Source organism: Ranitomeya imitator, chromosome 8 (assembly GCF_032444005.1).
Source record: "Ranitomeya imitator isolate aRanImi1 chromosome 8, aRanImi1.pri, whole genome shotgun sequence".
Lineage (NCBI taxonomy): Eukaryota > Metazoa > Chordata > Amphibia > Anura > Dendrobatidae > Ranitomeya > Ranitomeya imitator.
In genome coordinates, this window is record NC_091289.1 from 57,782,580 (window position 1) to 57,805,486 (window position 22,907).

The following is a 22,907-nucleotide window of genomic DNA, read 5'->3' on the forward strand; positions in this document are numbered from 1 at the left end:
GGGAGCTGTGTCCCCCAATGAATGGCTCGGAGAAAAGGATTTTACGGTGAGTAGACAAAAATCCCTATTTCTCCTTCGCCTCATTGGGGGACACAGATCGTGGGACGTCCCAAAGCAGTCCCTGGGTGGGGACAACAATAGATCAGGCCCTGTGTAACCGCTACTTACAAGTGCGCCACCGCGGCCTGCAGAGTCCGCCTGCCCAGACTCACATCTGTGGAAGTGTGGGAATTATAGTGCTTCAAGAATGCATGCGGACTGGACAAAGCCGCAAGCTTGCAGGCGTGCCTTGCTGACGCCTGGTGCTTAGAACCCTTGATAGACAGGGAGATAGGCTGACATCTAGCACGGAAGGACTCCTGGATGGTGAAAAGAATTCACCATGTTATCATGGTCGATGAAACGGCTAAACCCTTCCTGAAAATGACAGGAAGCCTTCCTCTACCGTCAGGAAGCCCAAATAAAATGTCCAACCTTCAGAAGGACGCTGTCCTCAAGACGTACCTACTCAGAGCACTCACTTCGTCCAGAATATGGGGGATCTTATTCCATTTTGTGGACTGGAGCCAAAAGAGATGAGGGAAGAACTATGCCCTCATAACAGTGGTAATACAGTACCACCTTGGTAACAAGGGATGGAGATGGCCTGAGGACAACCTTGCCTCGAAGGTAATAAGGGAAAAAAGTCTGAAAGAGCAGAGAAGCTAGCTCTGAAGACTCGTCAGAGTGAGAATATCGCAGAGGAGAACGGGACGACTTTCCCTGATAGTAAAGTCTGCCCGGACAACAAAGGAGCCTACTGTAAGGCTCCTAGGAATAATAAGGTCCCAATGATCTAACGGTATGCGATAGGGAAGAACTACGTGTGAAAACTCCCTGTGAGGAAGTCCCTACTTGCAGTTGTGCTGCGATAAGGCGAGAAGATACTAGCTCCGCAAACAAAAAAAAAAAAAACGGACGTGGTCAGTGCGGATCTCTGAGGATCACTGGGGCCCCTTTCTGCTTCCGAAAGGCTTTCGGAAGCAGTGGAAGGGGAGTTATGGAAACTGGTACCACGGCAGAACCAGAGCATGGAGAGCGATGGCTCTTGGATCTCGAGGCCGAACCACGAACTCGAGTACATTGGCCTTCAGTCTGGATGTCATCCCACCTACAACTGGAGAGCTCCAGTAAGGACAGATCTGATGGAAGACTTCGGGGTGAAGTTCCCACTGACTTGAGGCGGAACCCTGACGGCTGAATTTGTTTGCCGTTCAGAGTTCTACTTCTGGGATATATACTGCCGAGATCACCGAATAATAGACTTCGGCCCATCAGAGAAAGTGAGGTACCTCGGTCATGGCGCCTGATCGTGGGTACCTGCTAGATGACTGACGTAAGGCACCGCCGTGGCATTATCCAATTGAATTCGGATAGGGTGACCCGCCAGAAGGCAGTGGACCTGATGAAAGACTACCGTTCGGATCTCCAGAACAATGATGGGGAGAAGAAGACTGGCATTGGTAGTTACTAATAACCATTGAACCGGGAGAAAGGCCCTGGATAAAGAAGGAGCTCAGAGACTATTGTCTGAAAGTCTATTTGACTTGCTGAAAACGAGCGGAGCGAAGGAAACCGTTTCCATTGTCGTCACCATTTTTGCTCAGAACTCTCTTAGCAAATCGAATGAAATGAGGGGAGAGTAATCAAGTCCTCAGAACTCTCCTTGCGCGAGCTCCCTGTTGAAGGGCCATGACCTTGTCTCGAGGAAGAATTACCATCCTTCTAGAAGTGTGCAGGATCATCCTCAAAAAGGATATCTGCTGGGCTGGAAATGAGGAGAACTTGTCTAAGTGTAGCTGCCAGCCCAGGAGAGAAGGTATCGCAAGTGATATAGACGACTCAGCGTAGTCCTGGAAGGGCGGCTAGACAGACCAAACAGGGTAGGACGAGCACGCCTCTAGAGTGCAAGAGAAACATGACATCCGCCATGACCCGAGCTAACACTCTGGGTGCGGAAGCAAGGCCAAAGGACAAGGTTGTGACATGAAAATGCTGTTGACGAATGGAAAGGCGAAGGAATTTTTGCAGAGGGCAAGCAACCCGAATGTCGATGGATGCCGGAAACTGCACCTTTTTCTGTTGAAGTAATGGCTGAGCGGAGGAACTCCATCCAAAGAAGGAGGACCATGTCAAAGGTTGTTAGAAGTTTGAGGTCCAGAGTCGATCTTACTTTCCGTTCCCCTGTTTGGAACCAAGATCCCTTAGATCTAGACTGTGCTGGACAATCCTTATACAATCCTTTGTCAGTCTCCCGCTCAAAGGATTTGATTGGCCAGTTGTTGCTGGTGTGAATCAAGGTAGTTAAGGTCTCCAGCCAGGAGACCATTGCTCTAGCAATCCATGCGGCCGCTAGGGAGGATAGAGCGCTGGACTCGAAGCCGCAAGACGGAACGAACCAGCTTTGCTATCTGACAGTCCGTGGTATTTTTAATTGATGACCCATCAGGTAGGGATACTGGTAGGAATACCACAGGAGATTCTACCCGGTTAATCTGCCCCATGGCAGAATGTGCGGCTGCATCCAGCAGGTCATAGTCTCTTGCCATCTTCTCTTTTCACGGTGCAGAGATAAAAATTAGGAACCCTCGATCCATCAACCTCTTAACAGGGAAGTGGAGAGGAATTGTCCGCCTTCTTGCATCATCCACTAAATAGTGGTGATGCAGAGGGGGGAGCTCGTACGCCAAAAAGGGTGCCTCTATATGTCCACAGAGTTCAGGTCTCCAGGTGGACAGGACAGGTTGTCTGGCGTTAGGCCTGGATGCAGAAGAGGAAACATGGAGACGACACTCCGTGTGCTCGTCTGTTGATGGTGTGGGGAGATCGGTGCCCTTTAAAGGACCCGTCGCCCTTAAAAAACAGGCCAGGCATGGCATCCCACGTAGAGGCTTCTGTCCAGTGAATCGCTTATCCGAATTGAATGCAAATGCTCTCGAGGGAGTTTAGTCTCTGAAGCTCTGGCAAGCTCAGGCAATATCCAATCCATATTCAGAGCCTTGTTGTCATCAAATCATTGGTGAGGGAGCAGGAAACGAAAAACTTCCGTTTTCTAGATGCCTGTATGTTTCTAGACGCCTGCACGTTTCTAGAATACTTGCGGCCCCTGCTAGCCGATGGCTCCCATGTAGGATAGGGACCATGTATATTGGTCCTGCGAGCACTCCAAACACAGAGGGTACACAGAGGGATTCAATCTCTTGGTCAGAGAACCATGGATTGGTCAGTGAAGAAGTCCACTGAGGGGAACTAGAGGATAAAGCTAAGGTCGGCGGCGGAGGGCTCCTCGGACTGATCAAGCGCCTTTAAGACCAGGAAATATTGGTCATACGCCTTTAAGACCAGGGAATAATGGTCATGCGCCTTTAAAACGAGGAAATACCGGCAATGCGCCTTTAAGATCGGGGAATACCGGCCATGCGCCTTTAAGACCAGAGAATACTGGTCATGCGCCTTTAAGACCAGAGAATACTGGTCATGCACCTTTAAGACCAGAGAATACTGGTCATGCGCCTCCAGGCCAGGTACTTCCTTACCCGGGTACTGATGTAGAGTCGATGTGCCCCTTTAATGCAAAAATACTGTCACCCCAGTGTGAGCTGGCCGGGTGGACCAAGATGGCCACCGGGAGCTGCAGAGTTGATAAAATCTCGCAGAGAGCGAGAAGCGCCAATTTGGGGGGCGGAGCCACAGACACGATGTTGAATAGGCCTAAGCCGGGGCCTAAATTTCTGTAGCCGGCGGGCGACACCAGCGGGGCGTTCCAGGCAAGACTTCCAGGATGCGGCCTACAAATCGGCCGAAGCCGGGGGCTAAATTTTTGCAGCCATTCAGAGCGTTACCTCAGAGAGGTGGGCCACATGGAAGTGGCTGAGGCTGCCTGTCAGCATGTGGATATCCCTCTGAAGATGGAGCCACTCACCATTGGTGCACGTCCCGGCATGGAGCCGCCGCGGATGTGGGTTTCAGCGCTGTTCTGTGCAGCGTGGATGGTGCAGAGATAAACCTCAATCCATCATCCGTTTGTTAGGGAGGTGGAGAGGAACCGTCCGCCTCCTTGTGCCATCCGCTTTCACAGTGGTGGGACAGTGGGGGCTGCTCGGACGCCATAGAGAGGGGCCTCTGTACAGCCACGGAGTTCAGTCTGGGTGGACAGGGCCAGTTGTCCGGCATTAGGCCTGGCTCCAGGAGAGGATACATGGAGGCGACACTCCATGTGGTCGCCTGCTGCTGGTGTGGGGAGATCGGGACCATGAAGGAACCGTCGCCCCTGAAGTGAGCTCAGGCATGGCTTCCCACGTCGCAGGAGAGGGTACGGGGAGGTATACTCGCCGTGCTCGCCAGTTGATGGTTCGGGGGAGATCGGAACCTTGAAAGGATCCGTCGCCCCCTTCACTCCGTTAATTAAAAAATAAAAATTTACAGAAAAGTAAACAAAATAAAAACGTTGGGGTCTGAAACAGACCCATGTGCCTCCTACAGACACTAAGCAAGAACTGGTTAGCTGAGAGCCAGCAGGAGGATGTATACTGCAGGGGAGGAGCTGAAAGCCAGCAGGAGGGTGTATACTGCAGGGGAGGAGCCGAGAGCCAGCAGGAGGATGTATACTGCAGAGGAGGAGCCGAGAGCCAGCAGGAGGGTTTATACTGCAGGGGAGGAGCCGAGAGCCAGCAGGAGGGTTTATACTGCAGAGGAGGAGCCGAGAGCCAGCAGGAGGGTTTATACTGCAGGGGAGGAGCTGAGAGCCAGCAGGAGGGTGTATACTGCAGGGGAGGAGCTGAGAGCCAGCAGGAGGGTGTATACTGCAGAGGAGGAGCCGAGAGCCAGCAGGAGGGTTTATACTGCAGGGGAGGAGCTGAGAGCCAGCAGGAGGGTGTATACTGCAGGGGAGGAGCTGAGAGCCAGCAGGAGGGTGTATACTGCAGAGGAGGAGCCGAGAGCCAGCAGGAGGGTTTATACTGCAGGGGAGGAGCTGAGAGCCAGCAGGAGGGTGTATACTGCAGGGGAGGAGCTGAGAGCCAGCAGGAGGGTGTATACTGCAGGGGAGGAGCTGAGAGCCAGCAGGAGGGTGTATACTGCAGGGGAGGAGCTGAGAGCCAGCAGGAGGGTGTATACTGCAGAGGAGGAGCTGAGAGCCAGCAGGAGGGTGTATACTGCAGGGGAGGAGCTGAGAGCCAGCAGGAGGGTGTATACTGCAGGGGAGGAGCTGAGAGCCAGCAGGAGGGTGTATACTGCAGGGGAGGAGCTGAGAGCCAGCAGGAGGGTGTATACTGCAGAGGAGGAGCTGAGAGCCAGCAGGAGGGTGTATACTGCAGGGGAGGAGCTGAGAGCCAGCAGGAGGGTGTATACTGCAGGGGAGGAGCCGAGAGCCAGCAGGAGGGTGTATACTGCAGGGGAGGAGCTAACTTTTTTTTTGTATCACTTAGTATCAGCCTCCTATTGGCAGCAGCAGCATACACCCACGGTCTGTGTCCCCCAATGAGGCGAAGGAGAAAACCTTTTAATAGTAATCGAAGATAATATCCATATACCAGGAGCAAATGTAAGAGGAATAATCATCCTATGGCACACTATGTTAGGCATGCCATCTATGGGGAACTTACCTGAGATATATAACCCTGGGGTAAAGCCCCCTCGCCCGCTCCCCTCTGGGTCTCCGTCTCCTTCTTCGCCTTCTCCAGCTGCATCTTTAAACTCTGGACCTAAATATGAGCAATGCATAGTAATTCATCACCATAAAGCCCCACAACTACTGGTAAAGACAGTATGACGTATAGCTCCATCTATAGCAAAGAGGGCTGCACTAAAAAAAATAAGTCGTAAGTCAATGCAAAAAAAGGAAAGATTCTCCAGCGATGGAAGGTGTGATTTCTATATAAAATGTCACATTTATTAGTACATTTGAAAGCTGCAAAAGTCACTGGCACACCACAGGGGACCCACAGAAAACGTCAGCACATTGTGCTCTCTGGTTTGGCGGAAGGCAGGGAGCTTTCGTGGACCTCAGCAGGTTCTCCTTCATGATCTCGTGCTCCAGCATATGCCACCTTCACGCCTTCATATCAATGGTCAGGATATTCCTTACCAGAAGAGGCCACAGTTACCATCACAGGAGAGCAATCCCAGCTTCTGTCCCTACATTTCTCATGTCCCTATGTGTCGCCTGAAGCCTCGTTATTGCATGGCACAATACAAGCTTCAAAACACAACAAAGTGCATTAAAGTAGAAATAAAATAATAGCACTGTACGTACCTGCTTCTCAAGTGCCGCCGTGCTTTCTCCACCAGTCCTGTTTCTGCTCCCGCCTAGTAGACACGTAAGGGACGTCTGCTTTGTGTCTCGCAATGGTAGCCGCTCCAGCTCCCTCCATTTAGCCTCAATATCGTCACCGAGGCGTTGCTTTTGCTCCTCTGTGAGTGGGGTCTGTGCGATACGACGTGTAGAAGAAGAGTCTCCTCCAGGGGGAGCTTCAAACCAGCGTCTGCGCTCCTCCGATCTTTGATCCCGCTCCTCTCCGGGGGACAGTGGGGACAACTCCACATAATCAAAGGAACCTTGGCGAGATCCTGCCAGCTCCACTTTCCTGGCTCGGACTTCTGAGCCAAGCCGAAGTTCATCTGGTCTCTGACTCTGACGCGTGGGAACAAATGTATTCTCCTTATTGCTCTCAGACAGCCTGAAAAAGAGAAATGTGCAGAAATGTCAGGTATAATGTACACCAGTGCCACCATCTGCAACAGTGCTCCTCAACAAGTATGAAGGCGGGGGGCAGCGACGCCAGCGCCGAGTGGGCACAGGGCTCACGTGACATGGCACGGTCATGTTAACCCCAGGAACGAGTGTGCTGGAACAGCACCGGGATGGGAAGTGAGTATAGGTGCTTTTACTTTAATGGGGTCAAACATGGGAAACGAGAAGGGGTTATTCCAAGTAGTGGACAACCCTATTAACATAGTGATGCATGTTAAAGTAAACAAAGCCTGACCAAGTCAATGCACTGCCAATGTCTTAGGTGAACTACGCCCGACCAATTCCACTCCCCCTGCTGTTTTCACATTTTCAATTGTGTATTTTTTCATGAACTCACAACCTTAGTTCACGACCGTGCTTCATATGTTCCAGCTGTTCTGTTCAGAATAGTCACTTTTCAGATGTAAAAAAAAAAAATTTCCACTAAATAATTTAATCAAATTGCCTTTTTCCACCCCAAAGTGTTTTATGGCATCACATATGTCTTGCATTGCTGCCCTAACACCTCACATTGTTCGTGTATGCATGGTGGAAGGAAAGCTGAACTGTAGGATCCTGAAACATGCAGTAAAAACACAGCAAAAACCCAATTTTTGTTTGCAGCCTTTTTACTGCCCAGGGATCGGGTTTTGGCTGCAGAATAAAGCAACGTGCGAACATATCTTACAGATCTTTTGCCTAATCCATTTATGGAATATAAAATAATGAAGATGCTTTTAACTATTTTGGCATAAACATTGATGTTCTCCTTTAATTTATCATATCTGCTGTAAAACCTTAAAAAAAAAAAAAAAAAACACAAGCCAATGGTCACCAAAATGTTATTTTGGCATTTCACTTGGCTACTTGACTTAGTGGGACTATGCCGCCATATATCGCAATCATCATGTCATTTTCATGTTTGATCAGGTATAGGGCATATGATCTATTAAATACAAGCTCAATAACGCCTGGATGTTGGATTTTTGCAGGGGCAACTATCTCACCTGGGTGCAGCAGCCATGTCAGATTACAGAGGAGAGCGGTGCTACACAAGCCCTTCAATTTCTTTATGGTGGTCAGAGCTTTACTTTTCTGGATACAGGCCATCATTCAGGGCTATTGTACATGCAGTGTACTATTTTTTTTTTTTTTTTTTAATACGTTCACGACCAGAGGTATTTCCGTTTTCTGCTCCTCTAAATCCCAGAGCCATAACTTTTCTATTTTTCGGTCAAAATAGCCATGTGAGGGCTTGTTTTTTGCGGGACGAGTTGTACTTTTGAACGACACCATTTGTTTTAACATATTGTGTACTGGAAAACCAATACACTAAGTGAGGTGAAATTTCAAAAGGTGCAATTCCAGTTTGTTTGTCTTACCATGTTGACTAAATGCTAGAACTGCCTTTATGATGTTTTTATCAATACCATTTTGGTGTAGATTCGATCATTCTGATATGTAGCGTCAACCAAAAAAGCGTAATTATGAAGTTTTTTAATTTCTCGTTACATCGTTTAGCGATTGGGTTAATCCACATAGCGACCTTTTGATGTGAAAACTGTACAGCGGCCAGAGTGAATTGCTTAAGGCAATTGTGAAGAATATTGGGGGTATAATTTCAAGTCAATCATTTGTATCCTATTTGGCATGGGATTATGAAACCCCCTTACTTGTGCAGCTGTAACAGGACACCTGGCTCAGGAGGGGGGCCCAGCATTCTCAGCTTCAGAGAAGAAATTCACACCCCCACCAGCTAGCTAGTATCAAGCTACTACAGGAAGACCCCCTGTATAGAAACCATGCGGTCCAACTGCTTTGATGAGTCTGCTATGATTTCATAGGGAGAATATGAACTTATCGTAAGTCCTGGTCACACACCAGTTACATTTTCAAGATCTCTGAAATGGACCGAACACTTAGCTTTTGCAGTTTTTAGCTGCTAGAGGCAAGGGGATGGGATTTAGGTTCAGCTCAGAGGGCAGGAGCGGAGTGACCCAAAGGGGATAAAGGCTAGTGTAAGGCCATGCTATGCTGTTCAAGCTGTTATGCTTGTTGTTCACTTCGAAAGTGGGGGCCACATCGAATAACGTGCTGTGAAGGAACCAGTTAGCAGCCAATGCCCGCTGCGGCCCAGGGTAGAACAGCAAACTGGTATTTGGCATAATCCATCCACTTATATATCTTTTGTACTTGCATATCTCACCATTGTATATGAATAACCATTTTTTATACAGTTTATTGTCTAGTAAACTTGGGCTGCTCTTATCTCAATCCACACGTTCGTAATCTCGGTTTAACTTTCTATGCCATCGGGGCTGGTTTTTGACCCTATAATCTTTATTTTTATAATCCCATTAACGGAATGGGCTTATATTAAACGAGGAACTGGTGGCAGTCCTACCGGGCTGGCAGTGCTCTGTTTAACTGGTGCTAGTGGGAAAGGAGCCCCTCAGTCTGTCAGGTTTGTGAGAGCGTGTGGTGCGTCTGCGTGCACCACATCCTCTCACTCCCTGTGCCTCCCTGGTCCTGTGTGGACAGGGGTTGTCTGTGTAAAACTGTACCAAGCTGATCTCGTGTCCCTGGGGAGTGTGGAAAGTCACATTGGTGTAAGTGGGGAGGCCGCACTACATGATCCTTCTGACGTAATAGTGACATCAGGCGTGGTGGCGAGGTGCAGGTTCATCAAAGCCATCCGTATTATGTAAAAGTCACATGATAACTTGGACCCCGTATAGATTTTGTCATAGTTCCAAATAGTTTTAAGTCCAAAGTTCTAACAGAAGAGTAACAGACGCTTACTTGGTCACATCAGGGATGGAAACTGGGTGGACATTCTTTCTCAGTGCTTCGATCCAGTTTCTCCTTATACCAGATGTCATGGCGGAAAGTGTGAATACACCTTCATTTGTCTAGAAGAAGCGTAAGATGATTAAAACAAATGGCATGTCCAGATAAATAATAATGGTGATCTATCCTGGCAATATGTCATTCATATCAGATCACTAAGGAGTGGACACTTGGCTCCCACAGGTCAGATGCTCTTAGAGCTCTGGCCTAATAGAACAGGAGCTGATCTGCAGTACTCGGCAGCGGCCACTACACACTGAACAGAGTATCAGTTCAACTTTATTCAATGTTTACATCCCTTATGTACAGGCTCAAAAAAAAAAGAAAAAAGCTAGTAAGGGTTGCATATGCCTGCAGTGTCGGGGTACAGACGACCTGAAACATCGTCTTACTGCAGGCAGCACAGGAAGGTTTTATCTGGGAGTTTACCTTTCCTTTTCCAGAAACGTAGTAATATAAAATATCCTCTTATTTCCCAAGTACTGTCTGTAACACTCAGCAATGGGTAAAGCCTTGTCTGCATGAGGTCTTATTAGACTACTGCCATAAAAAAGGGCAATGGCTGCTGACTGGTAAAGGACGATGGTAGCAAAAACAAAGTGTCCACGTCAGTTTTACTTCTAGATAAAATATCAGTGACATAAAATACTACAACACACTGACATATGAACATGTAATTTCTGCAAATCATCTCACATGAATCTGGAAGCCATAATTCCTCTGTACAGCAAACTCCGGCACGTCCGTACAAGTTCGCAGATCAATCTCCCCATCTAATTCATCTGCCTGAGGAGTGGAGGAAAATATGTTAAGACTTGCACCATTGCTCCCCACTCGCATTCACTTTATTATTTCTTATAAAGCTGCTATCTACGCGCCGATCTACACACAAAGCCCTGCACAAAATGGTGAGCGACAACGCAGACTTAGGATGAGTCAGAACGTTGTAATTTCGTACAGCAAACTTACACCTATTTAGTGTTAGGAGACTGCTAACTGTGATAGAAACACCACGAAACTGACTGATAAACTCTACCCTAAATATTGCCCCATAAACTCAGATCCTTCAGTACACACATCACACAGACCCAATAAACCTGAAATCCTGGGCACGGCCTCCTCCACATTTAATTGTGGTGCTGCAGGAGACTGTATTTGTATCAACACCCTATTAGAATTGTATTTTTACCAAAATTCCTCCCTCTTCAAATGGGAAAAAATACATCAGAAAGATCTGATTATTAAGAGTATAATCTAGTTGCATCAAACGCTAATAATTCAGCATTTTCAAATACAAACTCAGAAAATGTAATATCTGGATTTTTTTTGTAGTACAGGGAGCAAAAATCTGTGTATGATGGCTAGTGATGAGGGAATGTGCTTGAATAAGGTGTTATCTGAGCATGCTCAGGTGTTATTTGAGTATCTAAGGTCTGCTAGAATACTATATTCAAGTCCCCGTGGCTGCAGGTCTCTCAGCTGTACGACAGCCGCAACACATGCAAGGATTGCCGAACAGCCGCAACACATGAGGGGATTACCGAACAGCCGCAACACATGCGGGGATTACCCAACAGCCGCAACACATGAGGGGATTGCCAAACAGCCGCAACACATGAGGGGATTGCCAAACACCCGCAACACATGAGGGGATTACCCAACAGCCGCAACACATGAGGGGATTACCGAACAGCCGCAACACATGAGGGGATTGCCGAACAGCCGCAACACATGAGGGGATTGCCGAACAGCCGCAACACATGAGGGGATTGCCAAACACCCGCAACACATGAGGGGATTACTGAACAGCCGCAACACATGCAGGGATTACCGAACAGCCGCAACACATGAGGGGATTGCCGAACAGCTGCAACACATGCAGAGATTGCTGAACAGCCGCAATACATGAGGGGAATGCCTGACAGTCAGGAGACATGCAGCGGCAGGGACCCGGACATAGTATTCAACCACACCGAAGACACTCGGATAACACACGCGCTCATCACTAATGATGACCTCTGCCCACATGTTACAGAAAACTACAGTGGTTTCCTACTTATTTCTGCTCCTCTTTGGAGAGAACTTGGAGGAGTCTCCAACATACAGTATTACACCACTGTAATGCATCAAACCTTCACATAACACTTCGTTTCTATGTTTCTTACAGCTCAACTTGGCTGACGTCCATAATGACTGTTTATGTTATACTCCTTTTTCATCCCTGATTGATGAATTCTTCAAAACTTGCACAAATGCCTCCCAGAAGTGTTCCGGACACAAACCAACAGTTATTATACAGCAGACATTTTGCTTTCCTACAATTATACAAAGCTTCCAGGCATATCTCCTTAGGTGTCAGATGCATATAGATGGGACTGTTCGTGGCAGCTGCATGCTGCCAACAAGCCAAGCCAGAGGCTGTGGGACAGTATTTCACACTAAGGCCAGATGTACATGTTGCAGATTTTCAAGAAACGCAGAGCAAGTGTTTGTATTCTTACGGAGCAAGCCGCTTCAAATATAATATATATATATATATATACACACACACACAGTTAGGTCCATATATATTTGGACAGAGACAACATTTTTCTAATTTTGGTTATAGACATTACCACAATGAATTTTAAACAAAACAATTCAGATGCAGTTGAAGTTCAGATTTTCAGCTTTCATTTGAGGGTATCCACATTAAAATTGGATGAAGGGTTTAGGAGTTTCAGCTCCTTAACATGTGCCACCCTGTTTTTAAAGGGACCAAAAGTAATTGGACAATTGACTTCAAGGCTATTTCATGGACAGGTGTGGGCGATCCCTTTGTTATGTCATTATCAATTAAGCAGATATAACGCCTAGAGTTGATTTGAGGTGTGGTGCTTGCATTTGGAAGGTTTTACTGTGAAGTAAACATGTGGTCAAAGGAGCTCTCCATGCAGGTGAAACAAGCCATCCTTAAGCTGTGAAACCAGAAAAAACCCATCCGAGAAATTGCTACAATATTAGGAGTGGTAAAATCTACAGTTTGGTACATCCTGAGAAAGAAAGCACTGGTGAACTCATCAATGCAAAAAGACCTGGGCGCCCACGGAAGACAACAGTGGTGGATGATCGCAGAATAATCTCCATGGTGAAGAGAAACCCCTTCACAACAGCCAACCAAGTGAACAACACTCTCCAGGAGGTCGGCGTATCAATATCCAAATCTACCATAAAGAGAAGACTGCATGAAAGTAAATACAGAGGGTTCACTGCACAGTGCAAGCCACTCATAAGCATCACGAATAAAAAGGCTAGACTGGACTTTGCTAAAAAAACATCCAAAAAAGCCAGCACAGTTCTGGCAGAACATTCTTTGGACAGATGAAAGCAAGATCAACCTCTACCAGAATGATGGAAAGAGAAAAGTATGGCGAAGGCGTGGTACAGCTCATGATCCAAAGCATACCACATCATCTGTAAAACACGGCAGAGGCAGTGTGATGGCTTGGGCATGCATGGCTGCCAGTGGCACTGGGTCACTAGTATTTATTGATGATGTGACACAGGATAGAAGTAACCAAATGAATTCTGAGGTATTCAGAGCCATACTGTGTGCTCAGATCCAGCCAAATGCAGCCAAACTGATTGGTCGTCGTTTCATACTACAGATGGATAATGACCCAAAGCATAAAGCCAAAGCAACCCAGGAGTTTATTAAAGCAAAGAAGTGGAATAATCTTGAATGGCCAAGTCAGTCACCTGATCTCAACTCAACTGAGCAGCATTTCACTTGTTAAAGACTAAACTTCAGACAGAAAGGCCACAAACAAACAGCAACTGAAAACCACCACAGTGAAGGCCTGGCAGAGCATCAAAAAGGAGGAAACACAGCGTCTTTTGATGTCCATAAGTTCAAGACTTCAGGCAGTCATTGCCAACAAAGGGTTATCAACCAAGAACTGAAAATAAACATTTTATTTAAAATTATTGAATCTGTCCAATTACTTTTGGTCCCTTTAAAAACAGGGTGGCCCATGTTAAGGAGCTGAAACTCCTAAACCCTTCATCAAATTTTAATGTGGATACCCTCAAATGAAAGCTGAAAGTCTGAACTTCAACTGCATCTGGATTGTTTTGTTTAAAATTCATTCTGGTAATGTCTATATCCAAAATTAGAAAAATGTTGTCTCTGTCCAAATATATATGTACCTAACTGTATATATTATATATATATACATATACACACATACATACACACTGGTCTGCAAAAAAAAATAGTTTTTCTGGCATGGACTTTAAGAACAGTTTTAAACTAATTTGAGGGTGCTGAATTCAAATCTGATCTTATAATTTCTCTATCACATCACGTTTTTGCTGTACAGGTATATGGCCCATTTTCAAGAATTCCATGATAAATATAAGTAGTGTATGAAAAGTGCCAGTTTATACGGTTCACCAAGGTAAATTTAGTTTTCATTTAGGGTATGTGCCCACGCTGCGGATTTTCCTGCGGATTTTTCCGCAGTGGATTTGGAAAATCCACAGTGCAAAACCACTGTGGTTTTCACTGCGGATTCTTCTGCGGATTCTTCTGCGGGTTTTCACCAGCACTTTCCTATTGGTGCTGGTTAAAACCCGCTGCGGAATCCGCACAAATAATTGACATGCTGCGGAAAATAATCCGCAGCGTTTCCGCGCGGCTTTTTCCGCAGCATGTGCACAGCGTTTTTTTTCCCCATAGGTTTACATTGTACTGTAAACTTTGGGAAAACTGCTGCGGATCCGCAGCAAAATCCGCAGCGTGTGCACACAGCCTTAGTCTCCCAATAAATGATAACACCCTTGTTTTCTGTGCTACTGGGACAGTAGAGCTACAGCAGAGCATTGGGTGAAAACTGAATGGCCTCAGCGACAGAGTTTGGCATCTGGCGATAAGAATGTCATCCATGATCCTCTAGTGGATAGGAAGGGCATTGTCTTTCCTCCCTTACATATAAAACTTGGATTGATGAAGCAGTTCTTCAAAGCTCTCAATCACAGTGGAGAATGCTTTAACTATATACTGTATGTTCAACTTTTCCTGGTCTTAGGCTACGTTCACATTTGCATTGTGCGGCGCTGCGTCGGCGACGCAACGCACAACGCAAATATGAACGCATGCACAAACGCTGCGTTTTGCGACGCATGCGTCGCTTTTTGCATGGTTTTGGGCGCAGGAAAAACTGCATCATGCAGCGTTCCCTGCGCCCTGACGCATGCGTCGCAAAACGCAAATGCAACTCATGTCCATGCGCCCCCATGTTAAATATAGGGGCGCGTGCGTCGCCGCGGCTGCGCCCGACGCAGCCGGGAGCGGCGCAAATGTGAACGTAGCCTTAGTGAAGAGAAGAAAAAGGCTGGAATATTTGATGGACCTCAAATAAGAACACTTATCAGAAACCCAAATTTTATCACATCAATGAATGAGACAGAAGATAGAGCTTGGAATGCATTTTGTAATGTGGTGCAGAATTTTCTAGGGAATAAGAAAGCAGACAACTATGAAGAGATCGTGGAAGAGCTACTAATGAGTCTGCGAAATCTTGGATGTAGAATGAGTATCAAGAGTCACTATTTACACAGCCATTTGGACTTTTTTTCCAGAGAACCTTGGGGATGTGAGCGAGGAACAAGGGGAGCGTTTGCATCAGGACATTAAAACAATGGAAGAACGGTATCAAGGCCGGTGAGACTCACATATGATGGCTGACTATTGCTGGAGCTTGATGAGAGACAACCCAGAAGATGTACATCACAGATCAGCCAAGAAAGAAAGTTCCAATAACTGCCATTTGTCATTCATCTGTGTGCCATGTATATGTGTTTTTATATTTTGTAGTTTAATTCTGTAAGTATATTTCATTTTCTGTACATAGACTTTGTAATCTTTGTTATTCCTTGATTAAAAATATACAAAATGTAGCACCGAAAATCATGTGTTTTTATCATAAAACATTAGGAGTCATTTTCATAAAAAATTGAAAATATCTCGAAATCCTGATGTGATAGCCAAAAACGGAGTTCATATTCGTAATCAGCAGCCAAAATTGACTTAAAGTATGTTTTTAAACCTTTTGCCAGAAAAAATTGCGTTGACCAGTGTAATCGTCGAAGGTCCACTTCCATCTGTTTGTCGGACCAATCAGAGACAGGCGCAGTCCGGCCGCGAATTGCCGCAGGATTTGAACCACACTTCGCTAATTGGTCGCGGCTGGCCAGCCGAATCCTGTGTATTCATTGCATTATTCTGAAATCTTCATAAATAAACTACATACATATTCTAGAATGCCCGATGCGTTAGAATCGGGCCACCACCTAGCATACATATAAAAGGGTAAAAAACAAGTAATAAGAATGTATCCACCAGTCACAAATTATTTTACGTGAATGTGTAATTTACAACGCCCATTTTAAATAACCTTTAAATTCGGTGAATTCTGAATGAATGGAGGCATTCCTCACCGAGAATCCTCATCTATTAGGCAAGTAGATTTCATTCTCCATGGCCCAAAGTTCAGTCACTTGCGGCTGATTAGTGGGGGTGATTTCCACAATTGTAGTTAGATTCCTACAGTGCATGACCAAGCACCCTGAACCATTAAACACTGTCTTTCCTTATAGTGCACACAACGCTATCCATCACAAGGTCCAGCAGACAACGCTATCCATCACAAGGTCATCGCCGATATTTCATACCATACAAACAGATAGAGGTTAAAAGATCCCACAAATAATGTTTACGGCAACATCTTATACACATTTCTCTGACAGCTCGAGCTCAAGTGAATGAGAAGTGAATATGGCCAAATAAAACATACTTCTACCACTTCAAGGGGTTGTCCGTCCTTAGTGTAGATGTCTAGTCAACTACATGACTGCAGATATGTGAATCCTCACAGTATGTACACTGCTAGAATTCTCAGGTACCAAGTGGGGACGGTCATGAGGACGCAAGTATGAGATTTGCATTCGTCCGGTAATATGCCGACTTGACATGTCCAGCCTCACTCAATACACATGCATTGAGCGTGGTTGCGCAAGTCTAGTCGGCAGGTGACCGCATGTATACAAATCACATACCTGCTGTCATGCGTCCACCGCCAACACCAGAGAATCATCACAGCATGCGCACTGTGAAGATTCACAAGTCTGCGGTCATATAGACTGAATGCAGACTTGGCAGGACAACCCTTTTAATACATTGACACTTTTTTATCAAAAACAGAAAATGGCCCATTTGGAAACTAGATGCTCACCTCTTCAGCATTGGAGTCTCTGTAATATCTGAGGCTGGAATCCGTCAGGACAAACCAGTGCTTCTTCCACTACGAGGAAGGATGAAAAGTAAATTACATCCTCAGTATGATTACATGTGGACTTGGTGCCAATAGAGTCACAGGACCCGGTCCATCGGCCAGGTCAGTAATCTGTGGCCGTCATACGGGACCTCTGGGATTCGCCTCTTACCTCGTGGCATCTTATTATTATTATTATGGCCTGGCATGATGCTGTTGTTGTGGCCTAAAGCACAGGTATCATTGAACCAGGACGGCTAAATAAAGGAAGTGGTGTGGATGCCGGGAGGTAGGAGGACAATCTCATGGCTCCCGTCCAGCAGCCTCTGAGCGGACCCGTCTGCGCTCCATACGCTGTATCCAGAGACAGCGTCGCTGTAATATCCTGTATACCAGGCTGGCAGCTAACATTATATACACCTGGAAAACACCGGCAGCAGGTAAGGGCTCTGTATGCTGGCTGGGAAAACAATGGCTCCAGGGATACAGCAAACAGAACAGAAGAGAATAAATATTCCCTTACTGGTCCGAAGACACGGTATACAATACTTACAGGTCTGGCCATAGACGTTGGCCACCTCCAGAGCCCATAGAGACACATTCCCTGTACATGGGCAAAGCTATGTACACATGGCTACGGTGGCGGGGGTAATAGCCACAGCTGAGCTCACGGCGCACCACTACTGACCAAGTAGCAGACATCACAGCACACAGATCTACACCCACCTCTCCATTTGCGTCCAGCAAGGACATCCAGCCCTTCTTGAAGTTCAGCAGGTCGGGCTGTTGAGAGAAAACACACATGGACTGCAACTGAACATTCAGTAGTACAAAAAGAGCGGAAGGGGTTAATACGACTATGTATGTGTACAGTAGAGACCGAACATGAAAGGGATGCAACACCACAGGAGGATAAACGTGGTCCTTGGCGGAGGACTTCATACCTCCAGGTCAGAGCTGGCACCTCTCTCAGAGGGCGTATTACTGGGCAACATGGGCACGTCTCACCACCACGGTGCCTCAATGAAGTTTGTTCTTCTTGGAAGGCAATTCTTCTGTCATGGCCACAAGACCCAAGCCATGTCCTACAGACTTCCTCCAGTCTATCTATACATTTAGGGGACTCAATCTATTTTTTCTTCTATCTCGCCAGCACATGAGAGTCTGATGTGACTGAGTCCAGTCCCCCTCTCCAGCCCTTTCCTTCTCCAGTTACAGAGTTGTTGTGTGCATGGCAGGGACGCTGGTGACACCCGCCCCTTGGCCACAGGCCCGTTAGTTCGAGGGCAAAGGGGGGCAGAGAGAGACATACGACGGATGTAGCAGATTTGGTTTCACCTTGTGAATACCGCATGAGACGGGCGAAAAGTGAGACTGCCCCATAGAGAGCATAAGCATTTTAGACACCCAATACCCTACTGGTATATAGGAGACGCTGAATGATCAGAGAAACTGTCAGCATGCAGCTGGTTAATAGGACGCGACATACTACAGGGCTCAGGTATCAATGGTGATGGTGCGATAGCAAGATTTCTTTTGTAGGACACGTTCAGGATGTCCAAGATGGCAGTTATATAGTGCAAAGTATTACAGAGCGGTATAATAAAAAAAAAATCTCCGTACAGTAACGGGATTTTCCTGACCTTAGTATGTCATCAATATCAGATGGGCGGGCGCCCCAGGCAAATAAAGTTGGCATTGTGCAAGCATCTGCCATTCACCTGTATGTTAGAGCTTGCGGTACCAGTCAATATAGTGAGGAGTGCCACATCCAAGCGCCATGGTGCCTTCTGTCAACTGATTGTTGGGGGTCCCAGCACGCAATCTCATACTGATGGTGTACGTGAAGAATAGGTATTACATTCCTGGAAAATCCTTTTTAATGAATGTAGCATGATCTAGCAGGTTATTACTTTCCCAGATTGACATTCGAAGCTCAGTACAATCATCACAGAAAAGGGACCCCGACTGGCGATGTGTATGAGGTAACCGTGTACACCCAATACAACCATCACAGAAAAGGGACCCCGACTAGCGATGTGTATGAGGGGACCGTGTACACCCAGTACAACCATCACAGAAAAGGGACCCCGACTAGCGATGTGTATGAGGGGACTATGTACACCCAGTACAACCATCACAGAAAAGGGACCCCGACTAGCGATGTGTATGAGGGGACTGTGTACACCCAGTACAACCATCACAGAAAAGGGACCCCGACTAGCGATGTGTATGAGGTAACCGTATACACCCAGTACAACCATCACAGAAAAGGGACCCCGACTAGCGATGTGTATGAGGGGACCGTGTACACCCAATACAACCATCACAGAAAAGGGACCCCAACTAACGATGTGTATGAGGGGACCGTGTACACCCAATACAACCATCACAGAAAAGGGACCCCGACTAGCGATGTGTATGAGGGGACCGGTACACCCAATACAACCATCACAGAAAAGGGACCCCGACTAGCGATGTGTATGAGGTAACCGTGTACACCCAATACAACCATCACAGAAAAGGGACCCCGACTAGCGATGTGTATGAGGTAACCGTGTACACCCAGTACAACCATCACAGAAAAGGGACCCCGACTAGCAATGTGTATGAGGGGACCGTGTACACCCAGTACAACCATCACAGAAAAGGGACCCCGACTAGTAATGTGTATGAGGGGACTGTGTACACCCAGTACAACCATCACAGAAAAGGGACCCCGACTAGCGATGTGTATGAGGGGACTGTGTACACCCATCACAGAAAAGGGACCCCCGACTAGCGATGTGTATGAGGGGACCGTGTACACCCAGTACAACCATCACAAAAAAGGGACCCCGACTAGCAATGTGTATGAGGTAACCGTGTACACCCTATATAACCATCACAGAAAAGGGACCCCGACTAGCGAGGTGTACAACCATCACAAAAAAGGGACCCCGACTAGCAATGTGTATGAGGTAACCGTGTACACCCAATACAACCTTCGCAGAAAAGGGACCCCCGACTAGCGATGTGTATGAGGGGACTGTGTACATGACAGGAACACAAGGAATAGGAAGAACTAACCAGATGACACAACCCGACGCTAACATACACGTCGTACGGCGCGATCCACAACCAATCATCAGTAGAGAAAGAAGAGCTGAGAGAGACACAATAACAATGGAAGACCCCGGGGCGATGGCACACTGAACTCACGGGATGGGCAGACATAGTAAGAAGCAATAACCAGCTGAAAACTATGAATGACGGGTAACCGTGTACACCCAATACAACCATCACAGAAAAGGGACCCCGACTAGCGATGTGTATGAGGGGACCGTGTACACCCAATACAACCATCACAGAAAAGGGACCCCAACTAACGATGTGTATGAGGGGACCGTGTACACCCAATACAACCATCACAGAAAAGGGACCCCGACTAGCGATGTGTATGAGGGGACCGGTACACCCAATACAACCATCACAGAAAAGGGACCCCGACTAGCGATGTGTATGAGGTAACCGTGTACACCCAATACAACCATCACAGAAAAGGGACCCCGACTAGCGATGTGTATGAGGGGACCGTGTACACCCAGTACAACCATCACAGAAAAGGGACCCCGACTAGCGATGTGTATGAGGTAACCGTGTACACCCAGTACAACCATCACAGAAAAGGGACCCCGACTAGCAATGTGTATGAGGGGACCGTGTACACCCAGTACAACCATCACAGAAAAGGGACCCCGACTAGTAATGTGTATGAGGTAACCGTGTACACCCAATACAACCATCACAGAAAAGGGACCCCGACTAGCGATGTGTATGAGGGGACTGTGTACACCCAGTACAACCATCACAGAAAAGGGACCCCGACTAGCGATGTGTATGAGGGGACCGTGTACACCCAGTACAACCATCACAAAAAAGGGACCCCGACTAGCAATGTGTATGAGGTAACCGTGTACACCCTATATAACCATCACAGAAAAGGGACCCCGACTAGCGAGGTGTACAACCATCACAAAAAAGGGACCCCGACTAGCAATGTGTATGAGGTAACCGTGTACACCCAATACAACCTTCGCAGAAAAGGGACCCCCGACTAGCGATGTGTATGAGGGGACTGTGTACATGACAGGAACACAAGGAATAGGAAGAACTAACCAGATGACACAACCCGACGCGAACATACACGTCGTACGGCGCGATCCACAACCAATCATCAGTAGAGAAAGAAGAGCTGAGAGAGACACAATAACAATGGAAGACCCCGGGGCGACGGCACACTGAACTCACGGGATGGGCAGACATAGTAAGAAGCAATAACCAGCTGAAAACTATGAATGAAGGCTGTACCATCTATTACTGAGCCTGGAAATACTAGTATTACATAATACATGTAGTAACGTGCAGAGCATCGAGTCATGGACGGGGGAGGAAAATAACTAATCGTAACAAGGGCACTAATGCGGATATTACACCTCACCTTAGTAATAATTGCGTTCTCATAAGGCAATAATTAATGGTAATTAATGTCATTAATTGATAATGATGGCCTACACCTCTCAGGCCATAAATAATTCCAGCATCACAGATGTCCATAGCCCTGGGGTAAACATCATATACAGTGGCATGTAAAAGTTTGGACACCCCTGGTCAAAATTACTGATACTGTGAACAGTTAAGTGAGAAGAAGATGAAATGATCTCTATAAGGCCTAAAGTTAAAGATGACACATTTGCTTTGTATTTTATGCACACACACAAAAAAAAAAGATTTTTTTTTTAAATATTTTACATTTTGAAAATTACAAAAAGGAAAATGGGTCAATGTAAAAATTTGGGCACCCTGTACGTTTAGTAACTATTAGCACCCCCATTTGAAAGTGTTACAGCTTGTAAACACTTTTCGTAGCCAGCCAAGAGCCTTTCAATTCTTGTTTGAGGGATTTTAATCCATTCTTTCTAGGAAAATTCTTCCAGTTCTGTGAGATTCCTGGGTCATCTTGCAATCTCTACTGTTTTGAGATCTAGCCACAGATTTCCAATGATGATCAGATCAGGGGACTGTGAGGGCCATTGTTAAACCTTCAGCTTGCGCCTTTTGAGATAGTCTAGTCTGGATTAGACATGTGTTTAGGATCATTACCCAGCCATCCTCTGTTCAACTTCAGCTTTTTTACAGATGGTGTTATGTTTGCATCAAGAATTTGTTGAAATTTCATTGAAACCATTCTTCTCTCTACCCGTGAAATGTTCCCTGTGCCATTGGTTGCAACAACCCCAAAACATGATTGATCCACCCTCATGCTTAATGGTTGGCAAGATGTTCTTTTCCTGAAATTCTGTGCCCTTTTCTCTCCACACACATACATTTGATCATTGTGGCCAAAGTGTTCTATTTTAACCTCTTCAGTCCCCAGGACTTGTATCCAAAATGCATCAGGCTGGTTCAGATGTTCTTTTGCATACTTCTGGCACTGAATTTTATGATGAGGACGCAGGAGAGGTTTTCTTCTGATGACTCTTGATGGCTATATTTGTGCAGGAGTTAGAACAATGTACCACAACTGCTACATCTTTCTGATGATCTCTTGCAATCAAGCGGGGGTTCCGATTTGCCTCCCTAGCAAGCCTAAAAGCAGCTCTTACTGAAATTTTGCATGGTCCACTAGACCTTATCTTGACCTCCATTGTTCCTGTTAGCTGCCATTTCTTAATTACATTTCGAACTGAGAAAAGGGAAACTTGAATCCACTTTGCTATCTTCTTATGACCTTCTCGTGCTTTTTGGGCCTCCACCATTTTCATTTTCAGAGTACTAGGCAGCTGCTTAGAAGAAACCATGGCTGCTATTTTTGGGCACAAGGTTAGAGGAGGCTGGGTTTTTATAAAGCTGGGAAATGTGCATCACCTGGCCTTTCCTAACAATGATGGTGGACAAGCCATAACCCTAAGGCTATGTTCACACGTGGGAAGGGG

The 22,907-nt window shown here is 46.4% G+C and overlaps 1 protein-coding gene and 1 long non-coding RNA gene across 4 annotated transcripts in view; one reads left to right on the top strand and one right to left on the bottom strand.

Moving 5' to 3' along the window:
- The window catches only part of LOC138647737 (uncharacterized), a 59,022-nt gene extending 43,496 nt beyond the window's left edge, over positions 1-15,526 (top strand). The window contains exon 3 of the long non-coding RNA XR_011315027.1: positions 15,242-15,526. This is a non-coding gene — a long non-coding RNA (uncharacterized lncRNA). The remainder of the gene's footprint in view (positions 1-15,241) is intronic.
- The window catches only part of TRIOBP (TRIO and F-actin binding protein), a 59,708-nt gene that overhangs the window by 29,276 nt on the left and 7,525 nt on the right, over positions 1-22,907 (bottom strand). The window contains exons 1-7 of one of the 3 annotated variants that reach the window (XM_069736983.1): positions 17,877-18,683; positions 17,659-17,715; positions 16,894-16,962; positions 10,316-10,405; positions 9,572-9,681; positions 6,293-6,716; positions 5,643-5,741 (exon numbers count right to left, since the gene is read on the bottom strand). In XM_069736983.1, the coding sequence (XP_069593084.1) occupies positions 5,643-5,741; positions 6,293-6,716; positions 9,572-9,681; positions 10,316-10,405; positions 16,894-16,962; positions 17,659-17,715; positions 17,877-17,927 (900 nt within the window). In that variant the 5' untranslated portion in view covers positions 17,928-18,683. Of the gene's footprint in view, positions 1-5,642; positions 5,742-6,292; positions 6,717-9,571; positions 9,682-10,315; positions 10,406-16,893; positions 16,963-17,658; positions 17,740-17,876; positions 18,684-22,907 lie in introns of those variants that run through there. The other 2 variants (XM_069736984.1, XM_069736985.1) reach the window with 2 other exon arrangements.